The sequence below is a fragment of the Bos grunniens genome, chromosome 5 (assembly GCF_055505025.1).
Source record: "Bos grunniens cultivar Pamir isolate PY7600 chromosome 5, Bosgru_T2T1.0, whole genome shotgun sequence".
Taxonomy (NCBI): Eukaryota; Metazoa; Chordata; class Mammalia; order Artiodactyla; family Bovidae; genus Bos; species Bos grunniens.
The window spans coordinates 43,391,356-43,415,442 of record NC_141169.1 but is presented as its reverse complement, the minus strand read 5'-3'; the positions used below and the strand labels follow the sequence as shown (position 1 = coordinate 43,415,442).

The following is a 24,087-nucleotide window of genomic DNA, read 5'->3' as shown; positions in this document are numbered from 1 at the left end:
CTCCCCAACCGAAGGCCCATTTTAGCCTAACCATGCTGCAGTCCATGGGGTCACAAAGAGTCAGACATGAGTGAGTGACTGAAGAACAACAAAAGAATATTCCAAGCCTAGGTCACTCTCTTGTGGACGAGATTATGTATTTGAAGCCTCATTTATTCCTCGAGGTCAAGGCTAGGAATCCACAGCCCCACATGTACAGCAGTATACATCATCAAGTCAGGATCAATAAAGCATGCTGCATAAATAAATTATTTGGTGGTGCTATCTAGAAAATGTATACGGGGAATATCTCAGTTACCTACATAATGCTAAAATATCAAGACATTATTTACCCCAGATATCCTGGGAATTCAGTGCATTAAAGAATTTTTTTTTCTACTGGTGGAAGTGTAGATTGTGATAGATGCTACTGTATATATTTTGGAGGAGGGATTATTTTATCACCTTCTATCACCACCTTGGCTTCATTTTCATAAAGACAATAATAATGGTCAGTAGAGAAGCCTGAAAGAGTTCAGAGAGGTAACAACAGAGCTTTCAGAGTGGCACTTTTGCACTTATTTTTGAAAACACAGACTTCATCTTTCTGAACGAAAAACAATGGATATAAGTTGAATAATCTGATTTTTAAAAATTTGAATTTATATAGCTGTTTCATAAGGACCATAAACAGAATTGACTGGAGTGATATTTAATTTTTTTAAGTTAGATTTATTTCTTTAAGATTATTTAAAAGGTGGGTATAAGTAAAACTATGTTCAGACATAAATATTTTTATTTTGTGTTTGTAAAATATTTACTCTTATTTCTGTAGGTCATATAGTGGCACATAAAATAGGCTTCATGGAGACAGGTGGGTTCAGTGCATAGACACTGGAAAAGATCTGCCTGAATTTGACTCTTTTCTCCATGATATATTGCCCATCTTAAATATCTTTCAGAAAAAATGATGGCAGAAACATCCTGATGTTAACAAATCAACTATCCCATTCCTTTTGGGTAAGGGTAGAGGTGTGACAATGTGTGTGTGTCGGGGGGAAGAGGGTTTCATTCGTGTCCAATTCTTTGTAGCCCAATGAACTGTAGCCTGCCAGGCTCCTCTGCCCTTGGAATTTTCCAGGCAAGTATACTGCTATTCCAGGGGATCTTCCCAACCTAGGGACTGAACCCGTGTCTCTTGCTTGTCCTACGTTGGTAGGCAGATTCTTTACTGCTAGCACAACCTGGGGAACCCTAGAGGTGTGACAATAAAAATCTCAAAATAAGTTTGGTAGAGGGCCCATTCATAGACAGCATCTCAATAAATGGTGGCTATTATAATCCATCCAGAAATTCCTACTACAAGGAATTCAGCACTCAACTTTAAAACAATTTTGTGGGAATCTTCCTGGCAATCCAGTGGTTAAGACTCTGCTTTCACTGCAGGAGATGCGAGTTTGATCCCTGGTCAAGAAATGAAGATCCCACATGCCACATGATGTGGACAAAAAATAAATCAATAAAAAATAAAAATAAGACAATTTTTGATATCTGACATTTGTGCATAACACAATTATTTCAAAGTGTTTTCATACGTATTGATTCATTTGCTCATCACCAAAATCCTTGTGAAGGAAACAGAACAGACATTAATGTCATAATTTTTCATGAGAGAAATTGAGATTCAGATGATCTGGTTCAAGATGCTTTAGTCCTTGATGAACTTTAAGTCTCCAGCAAGACATCTCATATTTCTGGCCTATCTGTGAAATAAGTGTGTTAGACAGGTAGGTAGTGTGTAAGACTACTTCCTCTACTAGTACTTGTGTAAATTTAAAGATCAAGTGGTTGAAATAACTCAGACTTCACTGGGTTAGGCTGCCAACTTGTGGAGTTTTGAGATTTTACTCCCTCTTGCTAAGTGTGATGGAACCATGAGCGAATGCATGCCAATCAAGAAGCCTGGGACAGCTGGGTGTCTAGTGATTTAATTTACAAAGGGAAGTGATTGCTGATTGCATAGGAGCCAGAATCCTTTTTGTTGTGTTTTTTTTTTTTTTTTAATACATTTCTTGGGAACTAGAATTCTTAAAACCATTTTCTTTGGAGTAATTGCATCCTGTAGTTAAGCTGGATGAGAGGTCTAGTCTTGAACAGAAGTCAGTTTTATTGACTCTAAAATCAAAGCAAAAAGAATTGAAATGATCGATGAAAAAAAGAAAAGTCTTTAGGACAGCTTAAGGATTTTCTAACTATGCATGAACCTATGGAACCAAAATGTTTGGAATCTTTTGACAAAGACTCCATTCCATGGGAGACTGCTGGGTGTATAGGACCGTGACTCCCAGCATGCCTTCTCTCTCCTTTTGTGAGCCATCTTTGCTATCTTCCATGGTGTGTGTGGGGGGGAGGTCATTTATCTAGGCTACAATTTTACCATGAGACTATCCCAGGGACATGATAGGAAAGAAAATAAATGTTCCCAGACAGGAACATTCAGAACATATAAAGACCAGAGTCTATAAATTTCAGTGATGCAGTGGCAGGATGCAGGAAGAGTGAGTGACAAACAGAATTTGTCATTAAAGAAGCTGTCAGTATGTCATGATGGAGGTGATCATCCTTCTCTAAGCTGGTGACCTGAGGTTACACATTTTTCTTGCTAGGTGATAAGCAGGTTCTGAGTTTATTAATACTCTAAGCAGACTGACAATGGTGTCCAGCAATTTAAAATCATGGAATCCAAGCTTTTTAACTGACCCTCATTAACTAACTTTTTGGAAAATAAATTTTTCTTAAGAATTGAATGATTATGAAGTATCGAACTAAATTCATAAATGGTATTCTTTGGGTCTTCACTGAGAGTTTATTGACTGATGTTTAAATATTACAGGCAAATACCGTCTTTTGGTTTTAAATCAAACTTTTCAAACATATCAGAGACAACCCAGTAGGTGGGGTGGAGGCGTGACCCCTAGAAGCAGGCACAGGCAGTGACTCCAAGACATTCAGAGAGGAATCAGGAAACTCACAAAGCTACCATATCACACCATGTAATAAAGGAAGTCAAAGGATCTGGAGTCATCCAGAAAGGGCAAGTTATACTTGATAGCTTCTTTAAGAAACCAGAAGTAATAATGAGATATAAATTTATACCTGTCAGTCACAAGAATTAAGACTGGTAACATTGTTGTTGATAAGGATGAAAGGTGGTACTTGTGTACTTATGGGTAGAAATGCAAATTACTATTGTCTTTTGGGAAACAAATCTTGCTGTACATTACTTCAGCCTGGCAATATCACTTTTGGGAATCTAGTCTGTAGAAATAAAAGGGCTAGGGTGTAGAAGCATATGTACAAAGATCTTTTTATAACATTATTCATAGGGCCAAAAACAAAGGTGGAAACAATGTGAATTACTATGAATAGAGGAAGGACTGAATAAATTATGGTATAACCACATCATGAAGTAGTATGACCATGGAGTAGAAAAGTTTTTCATGAATTATCAGTGGGAAAGAAGGGAGAAAAGAGCAAAGAAATATTTATAACATTATACCATTTTTGTGGAACATAAAATGACAAAAATTTCAACATAGGTATATGTCTACATGTACATATATGTGTTGACCGTGTATGTGCATGCATATGTATGTGTGTGTGAATTCTATGAGTATAAAAAATTAATAAGAGGACACCCACTAAGTTCTTAGAATGAATGACCAGGAGAAAAAGAAGGTTCAACAGGAGACGAAGTGGGTGAAAAGAAGGAGGAGAGGAGAAGGAAGACACAAAAATCCTAAATAAGAATGATTACAATAAAAAATGAAATGATTTCTCATTTAGACAGAACTATGCATGCATAAGGTTATTCCATACAAAGAAACTAGGGAAAGGTAAATGAACAAATTAAACCTGCCTTGTAAAAATGACCATGATATATTCTTAAGTGGAAAAGAAAAAGCCACAAGAAAGTTATTTTTTAAAGAAGGCCAACATAAACGTTTGAATGCAAAACAATTAAAAATTTGTACAGCAAAAAACATCATAAAAAAGAGAAATGAGAGTCTAGAAGGAAATCTGTGCAACCCATATGGCAGACAAAGGGATTATATTCCAATAAACAGAGCTTCTACAAATTGTTAAGAAAAAGATAATTAACTTGATACACAAGTTACAAATAAGCAATTGCATGAGAGGCAATCCAAATAATCAATACACATGAGAGATGCTCAATATTTTACACTGTCATGGAAATGCTAATGTAAGCAAAGCAACCATGAGGTGCAATTCTTTCCCCTACTGGTCAGCAAAAATTAAAAAAATTCAGCAACCAACTGCTACCAGAGAGATTTTGAATCAGTCAAGATACATTACTAGTCAGAGGGTAAATTGCTACAATTATTCAGAAAATAATAATTTGATAATATATTAACTAAAATACTCTTGTAACAATCTCTCTTTTGAAAATCTCATATATATATATATAAATGAACAAAATATATTTAAATATATACTATATATATAAGAACACATGTATTATATACATATTATAATAAATATATTATATACACACATACATATTATATATTCTTTTTTCTCTAAGAGTGTATATTAAAGACATTTATTGCAGCAATTTTGCTGCAGCAAATACAAAACATATAAAGAACAACTGGTTGTACACTGACTCTGAGGCATAGTTTAAGAAAATATGGTAGATGCAACTTTCAAACTTTAGAATTATTTAGAATTTTTCTTCTAGCTAGAATATTTATTATAATTAGTCAAATTTATATCTAAAGGCTTTGAGGTATATCTGTGACCTGCTACTGTTAAGAAAAACAAATTCTAGAGTATGACCTAGTTTTTTAAAAAGTAATTAAAAGCACTATATACCCATTAAAAATAGAGAAATGCATAATATAAATTTTAAAAATTCACATCCTTAATAATTATAAAGGTAACTTTCAGTTACCTAGAGTATGTGTTTATATGTATGGAGTCCTTATTACCTGTTCTTCCCTAATAAATTGGGAATAAATTATGAGGTTATTAATAAATTATTAATTTGTCAATAAATCATTCTGCATTTGGATTAATAACACCTTTAAAAAAATCTTTTCTGTAACAGAAACTACTGATAATACAGCAAATGTTAAGATCCTGAAGGCAATTAATACATTATTTTCTTCAGAAAATTCTAGGCAAAAAGAAGTCACTGCATCTGGGAGCAGGTGATGAGAGGTGAATGTGGAGCAGGTGTTAGCACATTCTGGCTGACAGAAAAGATGGTTAGGCTTTCTGCAGATAAGAATAGAAGGTGGGAGTTTCATAAGACATGGCCCACGGCAACATGAAAAGCTACCAGCAGGAGAGAGGTGTGGGCTGGCTGAGAGACTGGAGTTGAAAGACAAACCTAGTAAAATGACAGGTTTCCAGGCTCAGAGGAACTGAAGTACCAGTTGACTGAACAAAGCAGACACTCGGGGAAGGAAGATAATGTCAAGAACTTAGGTAATTAGCAATGGAAGTTAAGGTAGGGTAACCACATGTGGCTGGGTGGGCTGTGTGATGCACAGCTTTGGGTGATGCTGTTGGCTTCAACTACTGTGTGAGGGATACCTTCTAGGTTTGTATAGCAAGGCAAGAAGCCCATTACAGTACTGGGATTTTACCCCAAGATCAGAGTAGATCAGCAACAAAACTGACAACCTACTGATTATCATCATCCCATCACTATCATTACCATGATTGCAACAGCAGACATGATGACAATGTGTTATGCTTTACACAATACATTCACTGGTCCTGGAAAAAAGCAGAAGAAGGTAGCCAGGTCACATATTAAAATTGCCATTAAAATGAAAAATCAGAGACTCAGAAATGTTCATTGACTTGCCCAAGATCTCAATGGCGGTCAGTGGCAGAACAGTCATGTAAACATAGGACATCTCCTTCTAAGGGAGGAAGGGAGAATCAGGGAGTTTGGGATTGACATGTACACATGTCATGCTATATTAAAAATGGATAACCAACAAGGATAGCCCAGGGAACTCTGCTCAGTATTATGTAACAACCTAAATGGGGAAAGAATGTGAAAAAGAATAGATACATGTATATATATAACTGAATCACTTTGTTGGACATCTTAAAAATAAACACAACATTGTTAACCAACTACATTCTAGTATAAAATGAAAAGTTAAAAAAATAAAAAGTAAAAGCATTGTGTTCCTACTGGCTCAAGCCACTCATGATAAGAATGAATATTGGCCCATGATATTGGATTGGGCTGAGGCTAAGGGCCTGCTGAGCAGTGAGCCAAACAGACCATTATGCATATTATAATTTTTAACATAAATTATATTTCCTTATATTTTCAAGCCGAAGGGTTAAACAAATTCTGCCTGTAAGGGAGAACATGTAACATTCAGACTCAACTGGTCCATACTGATTGGCTATTTCCTTGTAGTGACTATTTGTTTAGAGACAATATATTACACAAAAGATTTATGGCAGCTTACAAAAACACAAATAACACAAAATAAAATTGAATAAAAACTAAGGAAATGAGGAAATTGGATTAGAAAACGAGTGAGAAAAAGTAAACATCCAGCCAAGAATGAGGTTAGTTCACAAAATAAATAAGGCACTCAATAAACTTCTATTTGCTAGAGGTGGACCACAAATTTGGCCCTCAGCTTTCCAGCTGTCAAGAGAAAGAGGGAAATATGATTCACAGTATTTAAATGATATAAGCCAACCAAGGGCTCAGGAGCAATACAAGTGTTCTTGGTACTGATTAGAAAACTGTATTTCTCCACTGTTTTATATAATGCTAATAATGTGTATATGTTAAGTCACTTCAGTCATGTCTAACTCTTTGTGACCCTATGGACTATAGCCTGAGAGGCTTCTCTGTCCTTGGGATTCTCCAGGCAAGAATACTGGAGTGGTTTGCCATGCCCTCCTCCAGGGTATCTTCCCAATCAAGGGACTGAACTTGCGATCCCTTATGTCTCATGTCTCCTTCACTGGCAGGTGGGTCTTTACCACTAGCACCACCTGAGAAGCCCAGTACTAACAATTTGCTGTGTTGTTGCTGCTCAGTCACTCAGTTATGTCTGACTCTTGGCAACCCCATGGACTGCAGAACGCCAGACTTCCCTGTCCTTCACCATCTCCAAGAGCTTCCTCAAACTCATGTCCATTGAGTCGGTGATGCCATCCAACCATCTCATCCTCTGTCATCCCCTCCTCCTCCTGCCTTCAATCTTTCCCAGCATCAGGGTCGTTTCTAAGGAGTCAGATTTTCACATCAGGTGGCCAAAGTATTGGGGTTTCAGCCTCAGCATCAGTCTCTCCAATGACTATGCAGGGTTGATTTCCTTTAGGATTGACTGGTTTGATCTCCTTCCGGTCCAAGGCACTCTCAAGAATCTTCTCTAACACCACAGTTAAAAGCATCGATTCTTCAGTGCTCAGCCTTCTTTATGGCCCAACTCTCACATCCATACATGACTACTGAAAAAACCATAGCATTGACTAGACGGACTGTTATTGGCAAAGTAACGTCTCTGCTTTTTAATATGCTGTCTAGATTTGTCAATGCTTTTCTTCCAAGGAGCAAGCGTCTTTTAATTTCATGGCTCAGTCACCATCTAAAATAAAGTGTTTCACTGTTTCTATTGTTTACCCATCCACTTGCCATGAAGTAATGGGACCAGATGCCATGATCTTTGAATGTTGAGTTTTAAGCCAGCTTTTTCACTCTTCTCTTTCACCTTCATCAAGAGGCTCTAGTTCCTCTTCACTTTCTGCCATAAGGGTTGTGTCATCTGTATATCTGAGAGTACTGGTATTTCTCCTGGCAATCTTGATTCCAATTTATGCTTCATCCACCCTGGCATCTCGCATGATGTATTCTACATAACAGTTAAATAAGCAGGGTGACAATATACAGTCTTGACGTACTTCTTTCCCCAATTTGGAACCAGTCTGTTGTTCCATGTCCAGTATTAACTGTTGCTTCTTGACCTGCATACAGGTTTTGCAGGAGATAGGTAAAGTGGTCTGTTCTTCCCATCTCTCTAAGAATTTTCCACAGTTTCTTGTAATCCACACAGTCAAGGCTTTGGTGTAGTCAATGAAACAGAAGTAGGTGTTTTTTCTGGAATTCTCTTGCTTTTTCTATGATCCAACAGATGTTGGCAATTGATCTCTGGTTCCTCTGCCCTTTCTAAATCCAGTTTGAACATCTGGAAGTTCTTGGTTCACACGTACTGTTCAAGCCTCACTTGGAGAATTTTGAGCATTACTCTGCTAGCATGTGAAATGAGTAGAATCGTGTGGTAGTTTGAACATTCTTTGGCATTGCCCTTCTTTGGGATTGGAATGAAATCCCAAATACCTTTTCTGATCTTGTGTCCACTGCTGAGTTTTCCATATTTGCTGGCATATTGAGTGCAGCACCTTAACAGCATCATCTTTTAGGATTTGAAATAGCTTAGCTGGAATTCCATCACTTATACTAGCTTTGTTTGTACTGATGCTTCCTAAGGCCCGCTTGACTTCACACTCCAAGATGTCTGGCTCTAGGTGAATGAAGCATCTTACTATGTGTCAGACATGATGCAAAGTGCTTTGAATGTTTTATCTCATTCAATTCCCACATGAATTCCATAAGATGGGTATTGTTAGTATCGATTTTTTACAGATGAGGAAAGTGAAATACAGAGATGTTTAGTCACCAAAGGAAATACAATTAATAAGTACCTAATTTGGGATTCCAACCCCATTCTGCTGACTCCAAAGTTATGCTTCTAACATGCAGCTTCCATTTGGGAGCTATACTTTGATCCAATCCCTAAGTATTTCTGGATATACACTAGAACCCCTAAATGTCCAGTCCAGTCTAGTCCCACCACTCTCTCCCTGCCACATAACTTCATTTTGTTTTATTCACTGCATTTATCACCATCTGAAATATGTTCAATTGCTCACTGGTTTTTATTGTTTTTCTCATATCAGAATGCGAGCTACACAGCTGTAATGATACTGTTTACCTTGTCAACTCTTGCATTTCCAGAGCCTACTTTCCTGCCTAGGACATAGGAGGCACTCAGTGATTTTTTTGAATGAATGAATATTTCAAGGAGCAAGCATTAGGTGTTCATTCAAACCTTTTGCATGTCTGAGGATCCAGTTACCCCTGCTTATTCTCATTTCCTTCCAGATACTGCCTACTCTTCTCTTGTCTCCATGACTTACCTATACTATAATAGTTATGAGAAATATATCGCTTTCTGTAACTGGCTGTTTTTCATAATCCAGCTTATTATAGATTTGATTTAATTAATTTGATCTTATAATTTTAAAAATTACATTTAAGTACAAAGATGATACCATCACCTGTCATACATGAAGAAATTTTGAAACATTTATTTGCCCATAAAACAAAGACCACTGATTTCTAAAAGTCTAAATTCAAAGAATTTGCACAGAGGCCCATTTCATACAAATTTTGCCATTTGTTGCTCAATACTTTCTATTTAAAATACAGACCAGCTCTAAGCAACTTGATGGGTTAAAGCACAATAAACCAACATGTTATAATAACTTGTTCTGGTTAAAGACTTAATTCTAGTTGCCATGCTTTCAGGCAGGAAAAATAGACAAATTCTTAAACCGCGCAGCTTCCCTAGGTCAATAATGAAAGCATGAGAAAATCAGAGGCCTTTTTGAACTACAGACACACAAACATACAGAACCCCAAGATATTCAAAATAATTGAATGACATTCATAAATGCAATCCAGGAAATCTGGGATTAAGACTCTTAGCCATGATTATCTTGATGTATATCTCAGTGTTCTCTCCAGCTCTCTTGGAATTTGTATCGTATGACTGCCATTTCCAGAAAAAAAAAGGGCAGACAAATCTCACAAACACATCTTTCCTGCAGTCTTAGGAACTGTGAACATCTGTCCTAGCCCTCAAAAGTGGGTCTTTTTCTTTTTATTTCAAGTTTTATTTGAAGTTTCTGTTGCTAACTTACTGTTTCAGTTAAATGACTAAATTATATGAAAACACAGGCTAAATTGAAAGATGTAAAGCTGATGATTTCCTCTTGGTTTATTTTTCTGGATTCATATGGTCCAAATACAGCAGATAGGTAAGGAAAGAACAACTTGGGATATGAATACTGGCTGGGTTGTACTTTCACTCTTCAAAAAGAAAATCTGGAAAAATGTATAAAGCACAAGATGAAAGTGCAATGATAAATGGCTAAGGTGATGTGACATTGTGATTTATAATAAGAAAAAGTAATTTGGTCTTCATCCACAGTTCCTGGCACCCTTACAGTTCCCTATATAAGAGCAGCAGAAACGTCTTTTGTTACACTATTTAGTTTTGTCTCCAGTTCCTGAACTAACTCAAGTTATAAATGTGAAATGTGTATATTTTGTTATTCATATAAACCACACCTGGGTTTACATTAGTGAGGTTACTTTTAGACCACCCATCCCTCCAAAGATGAAGGCAGGTTCCAGAAGAAATAACCTCAGGGAGAGAAGGATAGAACTTTCAGTCCAATTCCCAAACCTCTGGGGTAGGGAGAGAGGCTAGGAGGTTCAATCAATTACCCATGACCAATGAATTAGTCAGTCATGCTTACGTAAGTCTCTATAGAAACCCCAAAGAAAAGTGTTCAGAGAGATTGGTGCTTGGAGAACAGTGCACCCAGAGAGGGCAGGGAAGCTCTGCATTTCTTCCCACATACCTTGCCCTTTGTATCTTTCCAGTTGCCTTTTCGCAAGTTATATCTTTTTATAATAAACTGGTAATCTGCTAAGTAAAATGTCATACGGAGCTCTATGAGCCACTCCAGCAAACCGATCAAACCCAATAAAGGGTTCAAAGGAAAATTCACAGACAGTTGATCAAAACACAGGTAACAACCTGGATTTGTGATTGGCACCTGAACTTTTATAGGACTAAGCCCTTAGCCTGTGGGATCTGATGCTCTCTCCAAGTACAGAGTGTCTGAATTGAATTAAACTGGAGGACACCCAGCTGGTGTTGCAGAATTGCTTGGTGTGGAAAACCTGCCCTCTTCTCGGTTTTGGTGGCCAGAAATATCATAACCAGAGTACTGAGAATGTGAAGAGTAGAGGAGTAACAGAGGAAGATTTTTTTCCTTTGCATTTTGATATTAAAAGTGGGATTTACGACACTTTCCTAGCGGTCTAGTGGTTAAGACTTTGCCTTCCAGTGTGAGGTATGTGTGTTGGGGGGGTTCAGTCCTTGGTTGGGGAGCTAGGATTACACATGCCTCTTGGCCAAAAAACCAGAACATAAGCAACAGAAGCAATATTGTAACAAATTCAATAAAAACTTTGGAAATGGTCCACATTAAAAAAAAATCTAAAAAAAAAGTGGGATTTTTCATTTCAGTCCTGGTTCACAAAAACATGTGGTTTGTGGGGAGGGGGGAATGGATCAAAGGGCAGGGGACAATGACCACTGATTCCCTGGTGGCCATGTGGTCACCCACAGAATGAAGCAGCAGCTGTTCTGTGCTCAGTTGTTAAAGATAAGAGTTACCAATGAGTAAGCTTCATAATGTTGCTCAAGGAGACAACCTTCCAGAGACTTTTAACTCTTATGTTTTCTTAAAACAAGAGAAAGGAACAAATTGCTTCTACCCTCTGAGTTACAGGGATCATGGTCAAAGAACTAACTCATTTGCTAAATGGGGCCAATCTCATTATTCACTGGCAAGGCCAGATGCCCAGAAAGCCCAGTTGAATTATCTATCAGCAGTTAGATTTTAAATAAAGCATTGTACAGTAAAACAAACAAAACAAACACACAAATAAGCATGATATATAGGCATTTATAATTAGAGAGAAACAAAGAAAGAAAGAAAAAAGGACTAAGTCACTCCCAGAGAGTGCAAGAGCACAGTTCTTAACAACTGGAAAACCAAAGGGCAATTCTTAGAGAGAGACCTGACAAGTAAATATTTGCTCAAAAGAAAATATAAATCTCTTTGTTCATCTGCAGATTCTATTTGTTTTTACATTACTGAAAATTTTGGACTGACGAAAAGAGTTTTTAGGTTTCAACACAATGAGACTCAGCACTTTCCATCTTCCTCAATGAAAACTCCTGAAACAGAATATTTTTTAATATGCTCTTAACAGGAGATCCTTTTTTTTTGTCCTGCTAACTTCATTGACTGCTTTAAATATTTCCCTTGCTTAAGATTTAAGGTCTATGGAACACATAATTTGGCCAAGTGGAAAAAAATCGATCCTATATTACAATTACATATAGAGTTCATAAAGAAAGCAGTTTCCCTTAAGATAAACTCTGAAAATTCTCTCAAGATTATTAAGGAGGCAGTTGCAATGGAAACAAGTACTATATTTGATATACTCAACATTTATCTCTCCTTTTGTCTTAACTTACTGAATGTATTGGGGATATACATCAATACATAAAAACTGTGAAATCTATTACACAATGGAATTTTTAGCAGGCCTGGATGCTGGGAAAGATTGAGGGCAGGAAGAGAAGGGGACAACAGAGAATGAGATGATTGGATGGCATAATCAACCCAATGGACAAGAGGTTGAGTAAGCTCTGGGAGATAATGAATGACAGGGAAGCCTGGCGTGCTGCAGTCCATGGAGTTGCGAAGAGTCAGACATAACTGAGTGACTGAACAACAACAACAACAAAAATAATGCTGTATAGTTAATAATATGAAGATATACGACGGAATTTCATAGTTTATGCAATATAAACTAAGCAAAAAAATTTGACAAAATCTTCAGTTCAGTTCAGTTCAGTCGCTCAGTCGTGTCCAACTCTTTGTGACCCCATGAATCACAGCACGCCAGGCTTCCCTGTCCATCACCAACTCCTGGAGTTCACTCAGACTCACGTCCATTGAGTCAGTGATGCCATCTATCTATCTCATCCTCTGTCGTCCCCTTCTCTTTCTGCCCTCAATCTTGATTGCATATTTGATAAAAAAGATATATATCCATATATATTGAAAAGATCATATAGATAGATACATATATCAAGACAACACTGTTATCTGCTAAGGATTATTGTTACTTCCTCTTTTCTCCTTCTCTATATTTCTAAATATTTTGAAACACTATGAAAATACATTACTTCTGGAGTTAAAACAAAAACATTACTAAATATCCAATGTCCAATTAGTATGATAATTAAATCAGTTCCTGTAAGACTTCCCATCATTCTAATGTTGGGTCTAAATGATCCAAAACAAACAGATGTACTGAGTGGCCCAGTGTTGAAACTTCACATAGACGTTGCCTAAGCTTGACCTCTATCATTTCCAAAGTGTGTTCCAGCATTCTCCTTGCTGCTTTAGTAGCTAGAAATGGAGAAAAGCAACAGATGGTGACAGCTGTGACTGTCAGGGTGCCAACCTTGAGAATGGAATTTCTACTTCAAGATGATTTTGCAGGGGTACAATAATATCTGGAGAATCTAGGCACAAAGCTTTCCAAAATGCAAATGTTTGGGATTTTAAAAGAAAGGTGATTATGTAAGAAGATCTTATAGTTTAATATGAAGGCTTTTGTTTCAGAAAAGAATAAAAAGTTAACTAAATATCTGAAGTAGACTGCAGAATTTCTTTTACTAAACTTTCTTAAAATCTAATGTCACATTATAATTCATTTTATATTATTATCTGTGGAGTGGATCTTTTACCTTTTAACCTCTGGCTCCAACATGAACATCTAGCTATCAATGAATGTATTTTCAGAGTATAAAAATTAACATTATCATTAGCTTAAATAAAATGTAATTCATAAAGTCACAATCTCTGTTAGGAAAATTTACAGTACTTTCCCAAAGCAAACCAAATCAGATCAGATCAGATCAGTCGCTCAGTCGTGTCCGACTCTTTGCGACCCCATGAATCACAGCACGCCAGGCCTCCCTGTCCATCACCAACTCCCGGAGTTCACTGAGACTCACATCCATTGAGTCAGTGATGCCATCCAGCCATCTCATCCTCTGTCGTCCCCTTCTCCTCCTGCCCCCAATCCCTCCCAGCATCAGAGTCTTTTCCAATGAGTCAACTCTTCGCATGAGGTGGCCAAAGTACTGGAGTTTCAGCTTTAGCATCATTCCTTCCAAAGAAATCCCAGGGCTGATCTCCTTCAGAATGGACTGGTTGGATCTCCTTGCAGTCCAAGGGACTCTCAAGAGTCTTCTCCAACACCACAGTTCAAAAGCATCAATTCTTCGGTGCTCAGCCTTCTTCACAGTCCAACTCTCACATCCATACATGACCACAGGAAAAACCATAGCCTTGACTAGACGAACCTTTGTTGGCAGGGTAATGTCTCTGCTTTTGAATATGCTATCTAGGTTGGTCATAACTTTCCTTCCAAGGAGTAAGCAAACCAAATAACTTCTGTTAAAAATGAAAATGTTTGAGTTTTAAAGTCAGACAAATTTGAATTTTGCCTGTAGCACCTTTTAGTTATTGTATAACTTGGAGAAACATTGATTTAGGGTTTTGATTTTTTTGCCTGTAAATTGCCACCAATCATGAGGGTTTTCTTAAGGCTCAAAGATTCTTTATTGACACAGTTTCTTCCCCTTTTACAATATATGATGCAATTTCTGCAGTAATATGGTTTTAGCACACAGCTACCTTTCCTGAAGTTTATATGTCATGTTCCCAGAAGTTTACAGGTAGAAGTACATAATAAGCAATAGCGTAATAAAAAGATACTCCAGTTTTGCTTTGAAGATTGTGGCACCCAAGCTCCAAGACAGTCTCCAGTGATTTCAAGCCCTCTGTAGTTTTATCCATTAAAAGGCGGATAAGACCTAGCAACCCGTTTAAAAAAAAATTTTATTTCATTAAAAGTCACATAATATAAAACATACTATATTAACTATATGTAACTACATTTTGGCCTTCCCAGTGGCTCATTGGTAAAGAATCTGCTGGCCAATGCAGGAAATGTAGGAGACATGGGTTCGATCCCTTGTCTGGGAAGATCACCTGGAGAAGGAAATGGCAACCCACTCAGTATTCTTGCCTGAAAAATTCCATGGACAAAGGAGCCTGGTGAGCTACAGTCCACGGGGTGCAAAGAGTTGGACACCACTGAGCACACACAGCACAACACAGCACTACCATATATAAAATAGATAGTTGGTAAAAATATGCTGTATGACTCAAGGAACTCAAATCAGGGCTCTGTAACAAACTAGAAGAGTGGGATAGGGTAGGAGGTGGGAGGGAGGCTCAAGATGGAGGGGACATATGTATATCTATGGCTGATTAATTTTGATGTATGGCAGAAACCAACATAATATTGTAATGCAATTATCCCTCAATTAAAAATAAAGTAACAAAAGCTCAACATTAAAAAACAATGGTAGAGATTTTTCTTTGAGGTTTTTTATATTCATCTTCTTTAGGAACTTGGGACTAGTTCTCAGGACTGCATTGGAAGACATTACATTGCATTAGGCTTATTTCTTGCATCTATTTAATATTTTGGACTTGGTACTTACTGTCAGATCCTGAATATGCTTGACACACAATAATTCGTAATTTTCTCAAAGCCTGCATTTGCTTCCCACCTTCCGTGAGCTTGCCCACAATGACCATCACTCCACTGTCTGCAATCACTTAGCCTACGCATGAATGCAGCCATCTTGGTCCCCACCATATAAGCAGTCACTATCAAGAAGTATGGAGAAGGAAATGGCAACCCACTCCAGTGTTCTTGCCTGGAGAATCCCAGGGACGGAGGAGCCTGGTGGGCTGCTGTCTATGGGGTCGCACAGAGTCGGACATGACTGAAGCGACTTAGCAGCAGCAGTAGCAACATCAAGAAGTATGGGCTTCTCAGATGGTGCTAGTGGTAAGGAATCTAACTGCCAACCCCAGAGACCCAAGAGACACGGGTTTGATCCCTGGGTTAGGAAGATTCCCTGGTGGAGGAAATGGCAACCCACTCCAGTACTCTTGCCTGGAGAATTCCATGGAGAGAGGAGCCTGACAGGCTACACTTCATGGGGTCGCAAAAGACTTGGACACTACTGAGAGACCAAGCATGCATACATGCACCAAGAAGTATACAGGCTAGAGTGGTTTTCATAAGTTCAGAACTTTCTTGGGATAAAATATCCTGGGTCCAAAAGATTGCGCTAAATCGTAGTCCTCATAGGCAAAAAGTCTGAGTGTTAGGACATAGCCCAAGCACCTTTATTTAATTTTATCCTGTATCAGAGTGTATTTGCTGCTTGTTTGGGCTACTGTCAGTATGACTTTAGTCATATATTTTTTGGTACAAGAATCATATTCTTGAGGACAAGTTGTAAGCTGTCATATCCTCATTATTTCTTGAAGGCACTATCACATCTTAATAAAAACTGAAGTCCAGATCTTCTGCTTTTGCATACATTTAGCTGCTCTCTGGCATCTATTCTGCCTTTACTTGTTAATAGTGTCCCAATGTTTTTTCAGGTAACCTCCCCTCTTGTAAACAGATGGTGGGTTTTTAGGGATGTTCTACAGGTGAGGCATATGGTTTTAGTTTGAGATAATGTGCCTTATTTTATTAGCTGGCCACAAACCGTTCATGGATGAAGTAAGTAAGTAACTTAATTTAGTTGATAGTCTGGGTAATGGTCTGGGTGAGTGGTGAGTGAGACAAGAAGCTTTGGGATTCAAGGAATCCCATAGAGACCATCTTGGGCTCCTGGAGACTCTCCATGGTCTTATGTGCTCACAAAAGTCTTCCCACTGCCCTAAGAACTGCTGCTATATCTTCTACTTTCTTCTCCTTCTCCTTTCCCTCCCTCCCCTCCTTTCTTCCCTCCTTTTCTCCCCTCCTTCCTCTCCTGTCCTCTCTCCTTCCCTTTCCTTCTTCATCCCCTTCTCTTCCTCCTCCTCCTATCCCTTTTCCTTCTCTCAAATCCATTCTGTGGAGTAAGCTATAATCTTACTATATAATCCTCACCCTTTATATTCCAAAACCTTCCTATTCCCCAGTCTTCTCATATTTTGCCCAAGCTAAAGCCTTCTTCACTCAGCAATCTACGCTGAACTTCCTGAACTGGAAAAGCTTGCATCGTCTTCTACGCTTCCATTTTCCCTCACACCCTGACTTCCCTCTTTCTTAACATGGTAGCCTTGTGACCTGATGTATATTGATGGAATTCTCAGCACATGTTTGGCTAGAGCCATTTTTTTTTTTTAACTCCTACCACAGCCTTGACCTTGAGGATATTCATATTTCTTCTTTGTACAAAAATCAGAACAGCTTCTTAATTGAGCTTCTGGAACATAGTTAGCATGCTTTAGGATAAACATTTTAATTGTGCTGTCCTCTCCCTGGAATAAATAAACTACAGATTTTCCTGATTATAAAGGAAAGAAAAAAAGGAAAAAAAATCATATGGGGACAAATGTTTTCTGAAATGCTTTGTGCCAACAATAGGAATCAGGAAAATAAGAAGGATACATGCAACTTTCAAGTCCTTGTTAAATTTTTTATTTTAAAATTCATGGTCTTAAAGACGTCAGGAATAAGTGAGAGAGAAAGAAACAAGTGATCTCTCCTCTAAGCTAGGAAGTCTTAAAAGTTATTTACATGTATATTTTGGAAGTTGGGAGTAGGTTTTTTACCCTGGCTGAAAAAGACTGCAATAATTTTCCCCAATTCAGGAAATGAATACTTATTGATACTACTCATTTTGGTATAAATTAAGCCACAAAATATTTCTTTGGTATCACTGCAATATTTTCTATACACATACACACACACACGTGTGCAAACACATACCAATTACTCCACCAAAGTCATTTAGCAGCTGAAATATCTCCCTTTCACTACGTATGTTCCATTCCTAACTCTCCTTTCTGTATAGAATGAACCATCAAACCAGCTGATAGTTGATTAAATGTTGACACTCTGCTTTTTGAGCAAGCTGAAAATTATTGATTTATTTAAAAATAACCCAACTTCCCTGGTTTTCCTAGTAAATCATCATGTGCATAAGTAATGTAAGTGGATTACAGGAAACATTAGCACTAGTAATTGTTGTTGCCAGCTATCAGAGCCACAGAATGGTTAGAGTCTAGACCAAGAGAGGTTAGTGAAGGCTAATGCAGCAAAATTGCCTATTGCCTCCATGTCATCATCACCCCAAAGAAAAAGCACAGCTTCTTCATGAATCTCTAAACCACAGATGGACTAAAAGTGAAATGACCTGCCAGAATTCCTCACTGATGCCTTTTATCCTCCATAATATTAAATTAACTCGACAGTACATGACATCAGAAGATAGAACAAACCTCTTGATCTGTAATTCATAATGACTTTAAGAGTTGATAACGATGAGTGTATGATGGTCACTAGAGGAAATATCTCTCCTGAGTCTGAGCATTAGCACAGTCATATAGAGATACAGCAACATTAATATCATTTGTCTTCACTCAATAGACACAGTGCATGGCTTTTACCTTCAGAACATCTGTTACTCATGTAAATGCAGAAAATTTGTCTGAGTTTTTCAAGCAGCAAAATGACCCACATATTTTTCCTTAACAAAAGCTCATATTATGTTCTCAATTTATGATTTTTTTTTGGTTACCAACATTCCTCCCAGACATTTCCCAACCAAAACAAAAGACTCCATTTCACTTGTAGATACCTCAAATGATGGGTATTTCTAGATAATCAAAATGATGGCTGGATCATAATAAATATTAAGTGCATGCTAGTTGAAAACATCAATGAATGGATCTTTGATTCTCCATACTTAGTTGTCATATATGTGGTAGATAAAAAAGTAAAGAAAAGGAAAAAAAGGTTATTAATTTTCATTACATTAGGCTTATAGAGAGGTTGCCAAAATGCAAACATGGTTTCATTGAATCATCTTAAAAGTCAACATACTTGGTTATATTTGGAGACAGAAATGTGACCAACACTCATTTAGCTACTGCTTTGTAGTTTTAATGTGAATCCTCCTATCGTAATTTTAAATTTGAGAGGGACTGTAGTCCAAATGCTCTGTCAACCTTAGCATAAGTTTATGATACTTCCAGAAATTGGGACCCTCTGGTCTAGGTTACAAATCCTAAGAATGCAAACAATGGACCCACTACATCACCTTGATTAATAAAAGGTGATGCTTGTTCACTGATATTAGGAATATTATCCATCAATTACTTCCCAACCACTTTATCTACTCCAGTTAGAGAATTCCCCTCCTTCATCATCACTTCTTCCCTTTCAGGGTCCCTTCATTTCTTACCATTTGAATCAAGTGACCAGATTATCTTTAATAAATACTATGTATATATATGGGCTTTCCTGGTGGCTCAGTGGTGGAATCCACCTACCAATGCATGAGATGCAGATTTGATCCCTAAGTTGGGAAGACCCCCTGGAGAAGGAAACAGCAACCCACTCCAGTATTGCCTGGAAAATCCTATGGACAGAGGAGCATGGTGGGCTACAGTCCATGGGGTCGCAAAAGAGTCGGACATGACTTAACAACTAAGCAACAACAACAACAATTTATATATATAAACTGAGACTCAAGCCAATCTACTTAGAGCAAATTATCACAGAAGGCAGGAGGCTAAGCGCAGGATATGATCCAAAACTGCAGGATATGAATCAACATAAGTAAAGACTTCCTGATATAATTTTTTGTTCAAATTATTAAGCACCTACTGTGCACCTTGCATTGGGCTGTGCAGAGAAGATACAGACAGAGTTTCTTATTTTATGGGCCTACATTCAAGAGGAAGCCAACAGATAATAATCAATTAACAAAAAGGAAACACCAGAGAATAAGAAATGCTATGGTAAATAGTCATTGAGATCCAGTGATAACTTGTCACCATTAGGTTTCATTTGTTTGAAAGCATCAACCACAGAGGAAAGCATCAGCATCAGTTAAATGCAATACTTACCACCACAATCACATTTGCTGCTGGGACTGGGCGGTTTTCCACTTCAAGGTCTTGACCAGCCATGGCCAACAGATTGAGAGATGGGTCATATGCGGGTTTAGGAAATGCTGAATTAACAATTTGGTGGTGTCTGCCTATTTGAGCTTCAGAAGAGGAATGGTAGTTATGTTTGTGTATCTTTTGTGGAGCTATATCCAGGCTCTTCTCAATGTCTTGTGAGTGGTGATAAATGAATGCTGGCTTCCCACTCTTCTTCTGACGAATTGCCAAGAAGTGATCATTATTTTTTGCAAGGCATCCTGAAAGGGGGAAGAAGAAGAAGCAAAAATCAAAGACCTTCTTCACTGAGCTGAATAGATTATCTGATAAAGAGAATTACCTGTTCTTAGAAAGCTTTAAGACTTGTGAAGGATTTAGATCAGTTACTCTCCATTTTCATCCCTACTCCATTATCCCCAATAAAGAGAACACACTTGGTGGCATGGAGGCATGTCAGAGATTTTGGGTACACAGAAGTGGGTATAGTTTGAAAAAGTCCTATATTTCAGATATTCTAATGCATCTTTTAGTCAGGAATTTCCTCCTTTATCTAAATGCATGGCTCTAACACCTTGTTGATCAACTCTTCCTGGATGTCCTACCTATTCCTCAAATGACAACCCTTTATATCATATTCAAGCTTTCCTCCCTTTAATCAATAGCATTTCATACAATTCTTATTTCATACTTCTTTTATCCTGCTGATATTCTATAATCAATTATGTGTAATTTTTAATACTTGTATACTATTTGAAGCTGACTAAGGGCAGAAGGCTGAGTATACTCATTGTGGTAGCAACTCCCAGTTGTATAATATCCATTCTCCCCTTCTTACTTAGCCATCCCGATAAAGTAATACATTCTCTTTTATTTTGTCTGTTAGGTAAATATCCATTGACTTGAATAGCTCTTTTATTCTTTTTATCATTGGCCACAGAAGGAAACAGATAACATATACATGTAAGTCTAAAGAGTATCACTAGGTCACATGCCAAATAGAAAAGCAAATAAGGTCTTCTATATAAGACGACAAGCAGATTGAACAGATCACAACATAATAATGCCATCCACGTTGTACCTGGCAACCTAGGCACCACAGATTTTCCCTCAGGATGCCTATGGCAACAAAAAGCTGTAAAAATGCTCTCCCCAGAAGATGACTTACCTCTTTTTATAAGAATTCTGGGGTGCCTTGAATTCTTACCAAATATTTATAGTAGAGAAATTTCTAGTTTTTATAGCTTTCCCCTCCATCAAGCCTCTGTGACCAGCATATATTTACATCACTTTCAGTAACGTTATTTTACCAATATGCTCTCAACTCTCACTTAGGGATAAGAAGACAGGTTATTTTTTTTCAGTAAGCTCAACTGCATTCACCGTGATGTAATTGTTTGGAGACCATTGGGTCCCAGTGCCTTTAGGCTTTTAGATCATTCCAATCACAATTAAATTCTACGTGAATTCTGAGACAGTAATAGAAACTAGTCCTCATGTCTTCAATCCTCAGTATGCTGAATAGACTGTAACTTTTTAGAAAAAGAAATCAATTTACTATAACCATTCACCAACAATGATGATTAGATAGTGTGACCTTGAAATAACTATAAACTTTGTTTCTCTGAATGAAGTAGGAATTCCTCAGATTTGGAAATGACACTGTCATTAGGAACATATATAAATGAATATGGTCCTCCACTGTTAATATTCTTGCTGTGTTTTATTAATGGAGAATGGTGATAAAATGTTTTAGAGATATATTAACTTTCTGACCACAAATGTTTGTTTAAATTTTACTAAAAGTGATTTAATAAATTATATTGTAGTGTCCTACAGTAGGGGCCCCCAGCCTCCAGGGTCTAATATCTGATGATATAAAGTAGAGCTGATGTAACAATAACAGAAATAAAGTACACAATAACTGTAATGCACTTGAATCATCCCCAAACCATCCCCTGTCAGGCCTGTCCATGGAAAAACTCTCTTCCACGAAACTGATCCCTGGCGCCAAAAAGGCTGGGGCCACTGTCCCACAGTATTTCTATACTATAGGTGAACAGTTTCCTCCCTCCCCTCTTACAGGACTGAGTCTGACATTGTAAAGAGCAACAACGGAGTGGTCACCTTAAGGTTAAGAAACAGAATGGAGATACTATTTTTATCTTAGCTGACTTTGTAAACATGCCTCACTTAAAGATGGTCCCTTGTTTCAGAAATGCATATTGCACACTTGAATGAATTTACGTTTCTCACCTGAGGGATTGGATCTCCTACCAAAAAGAGGGATTATAACCCTATCTGACAAGATAGTGCTATAGAAATAGGCGTGTTAATTAAAAAATTAACATGCAAAAAAGACTGGAAGTCCTTGCAAGATTTGAGAAGAGGAAAAAGGAAAAAAAAAAAAAAACATGGTAGGGGATGGCAAAGAGTTTCACTAAGAAAACGAAGTAGCTCAGAAGATCAGAAAACACGGATTTATGAGAAGGGGAAAAATTAATGAAGACCTGAGACATTTATCTTCAATCTTTCTTTTTATATGATATCAGGCTTCCCCGATGACTCAGTGGGTAAAGAATCCACCTGCAATGCACAAGACACAGGAGATGCAGGTTCGATCTTGAGAAGGAAATGGCAACCCACTCCAGCATTCTTGCCTGAAAAATCCCATGGACAGAGGAGCCTGGCAGGCTATGGTGCAAAGGGTCGCAAAGAGTTGGACATGACTGGGTGGCTAAACATACAACATGTGATATCAATCCCCAAAAAATAGAAAAGGTGAGTCCAACTAATAAGGTCTCTTGTACGAAAATAGGCCTATAGAGAAAGATGAAAAAAATCTAATTTTAAGTGCAATTGAAACACAACTAGAATTTCCAGCCCTATCCAGTTGTATATGTGAAAAGACTCAGTCCTGCCTTGTCCCTGAGTAATGAGAACCAAGTTGGCATCACTATTAGGAACCCTACCAAAGACATTAGGAAAGAAAAAGTTTTTCAAAGTGTTGTGCTTAGATCCCTGCATCAAAATTACCTGGGATATTAAGACTCAGATCCCCATATCTTAGCTGAGAAATACCATAGCAGACTCTTTGCAAAGGTAGCTTACAAATCTGGATTTCTAATCAAAATTTTCTCACATTCCAACTCTGAAGTTGAGGACCACTGAGTTAGTGGTCCTAACTTTGGGATAAGTTTTATTTTTTTGTCTTCAAATGTTACCTCTTCACTTCAACATTATGAATATATTCAGGTAAACATTTCGGAAATTTTAAGATTCAGATGCCTATTAAAGATCAAAGTGGAGATGTTGAATTAGAAATTTAATAAGTATATACTTTATGGTTGGAGAGAGACAGATTTGTGAATCATCCAGTATGGATAAAATTTAAAGCCAAGTGACTGGAGATTCCTTGAAAAGAGAAGAGTATATAGGACAGAGCTCATGGTAGAATTACAATATTTAGAGTCAAGAAGCTGAATGAAATAGAGCCAATAATGACAAATGAGAAGGAATGGTAGTAAAGAAGGAGGAAAACCAAGGAAGAGTAGTTCCTAGAAGATTAAGAAAGAAAATGTTTTAGAACCTGTATGTATTATAAGGTCTTAGGAGCAACTGATAAATCAATCTTACAGTGATGTCTCTAGAAACTTGAATATAAATGGAATTTCCATGTGTTTCCAAGTAAGGTAAGTCCCACTGAAGACATACTTATAGACATAAAAAAATTACAAAGCACATAGGGATTACTGCCATGAGAGATGGTCAGAAGATGGAGAAGTGGGTAGATTCTTAACTAAGAAAAAAAAACGAAAGAGAAAATTGAAGGGGGCTTCAAAATAAGTTAATTAAAACATCCAAATAGAAAAGAAAACAAGAATAAGGGATTTGAGGAAAAGAGAATTGGCATGTTTCATTTCAAGTGAAAATCATAGAAATGAAAAATATCGTAACTGAAGAAATGCAATATGTGGGTTAAACAGTAGACTAGACACCACTGAATAGAGAATTGGTAAGTTGGAAAAGTTTAGGTAATAATTCAGAAAGCAGCACAGA

At 37.4% G+C, this 24,087-nt stretch overlaps 1 protein-coding gene across 3 annotated transcripts in view; it reads right to left on the bottom strand.

Annotated features, from left to right (window-relative positions):
* Nucleotides 1–24,087, bottom strand: part of PTPRR (protein tyrosine phosphatase receptor type R) — a 275,773-nt gene that overhangs the window by 229,466 nt on the left and 22,220 nt on the right. For 2 of the 3 annotated variants that reach the window (XM_086399964.1, XM_086399965.1), the window contains exon 2: nucleotides 19,993–20,291. In XM_086399964.1, the coding sequence (XP_086256090.1) occupies nucleotides 19,993–20,291 (299 nt within the window). Of the gene's footprint in view, nucleotides 1–5,725; nucleotides 5,788–19,992; nucleotides 20,292–24,087 lie in introns of all 3 variants that reach the window. The other variant, XM_086399966.1, reaches the window with a different exon arrangement.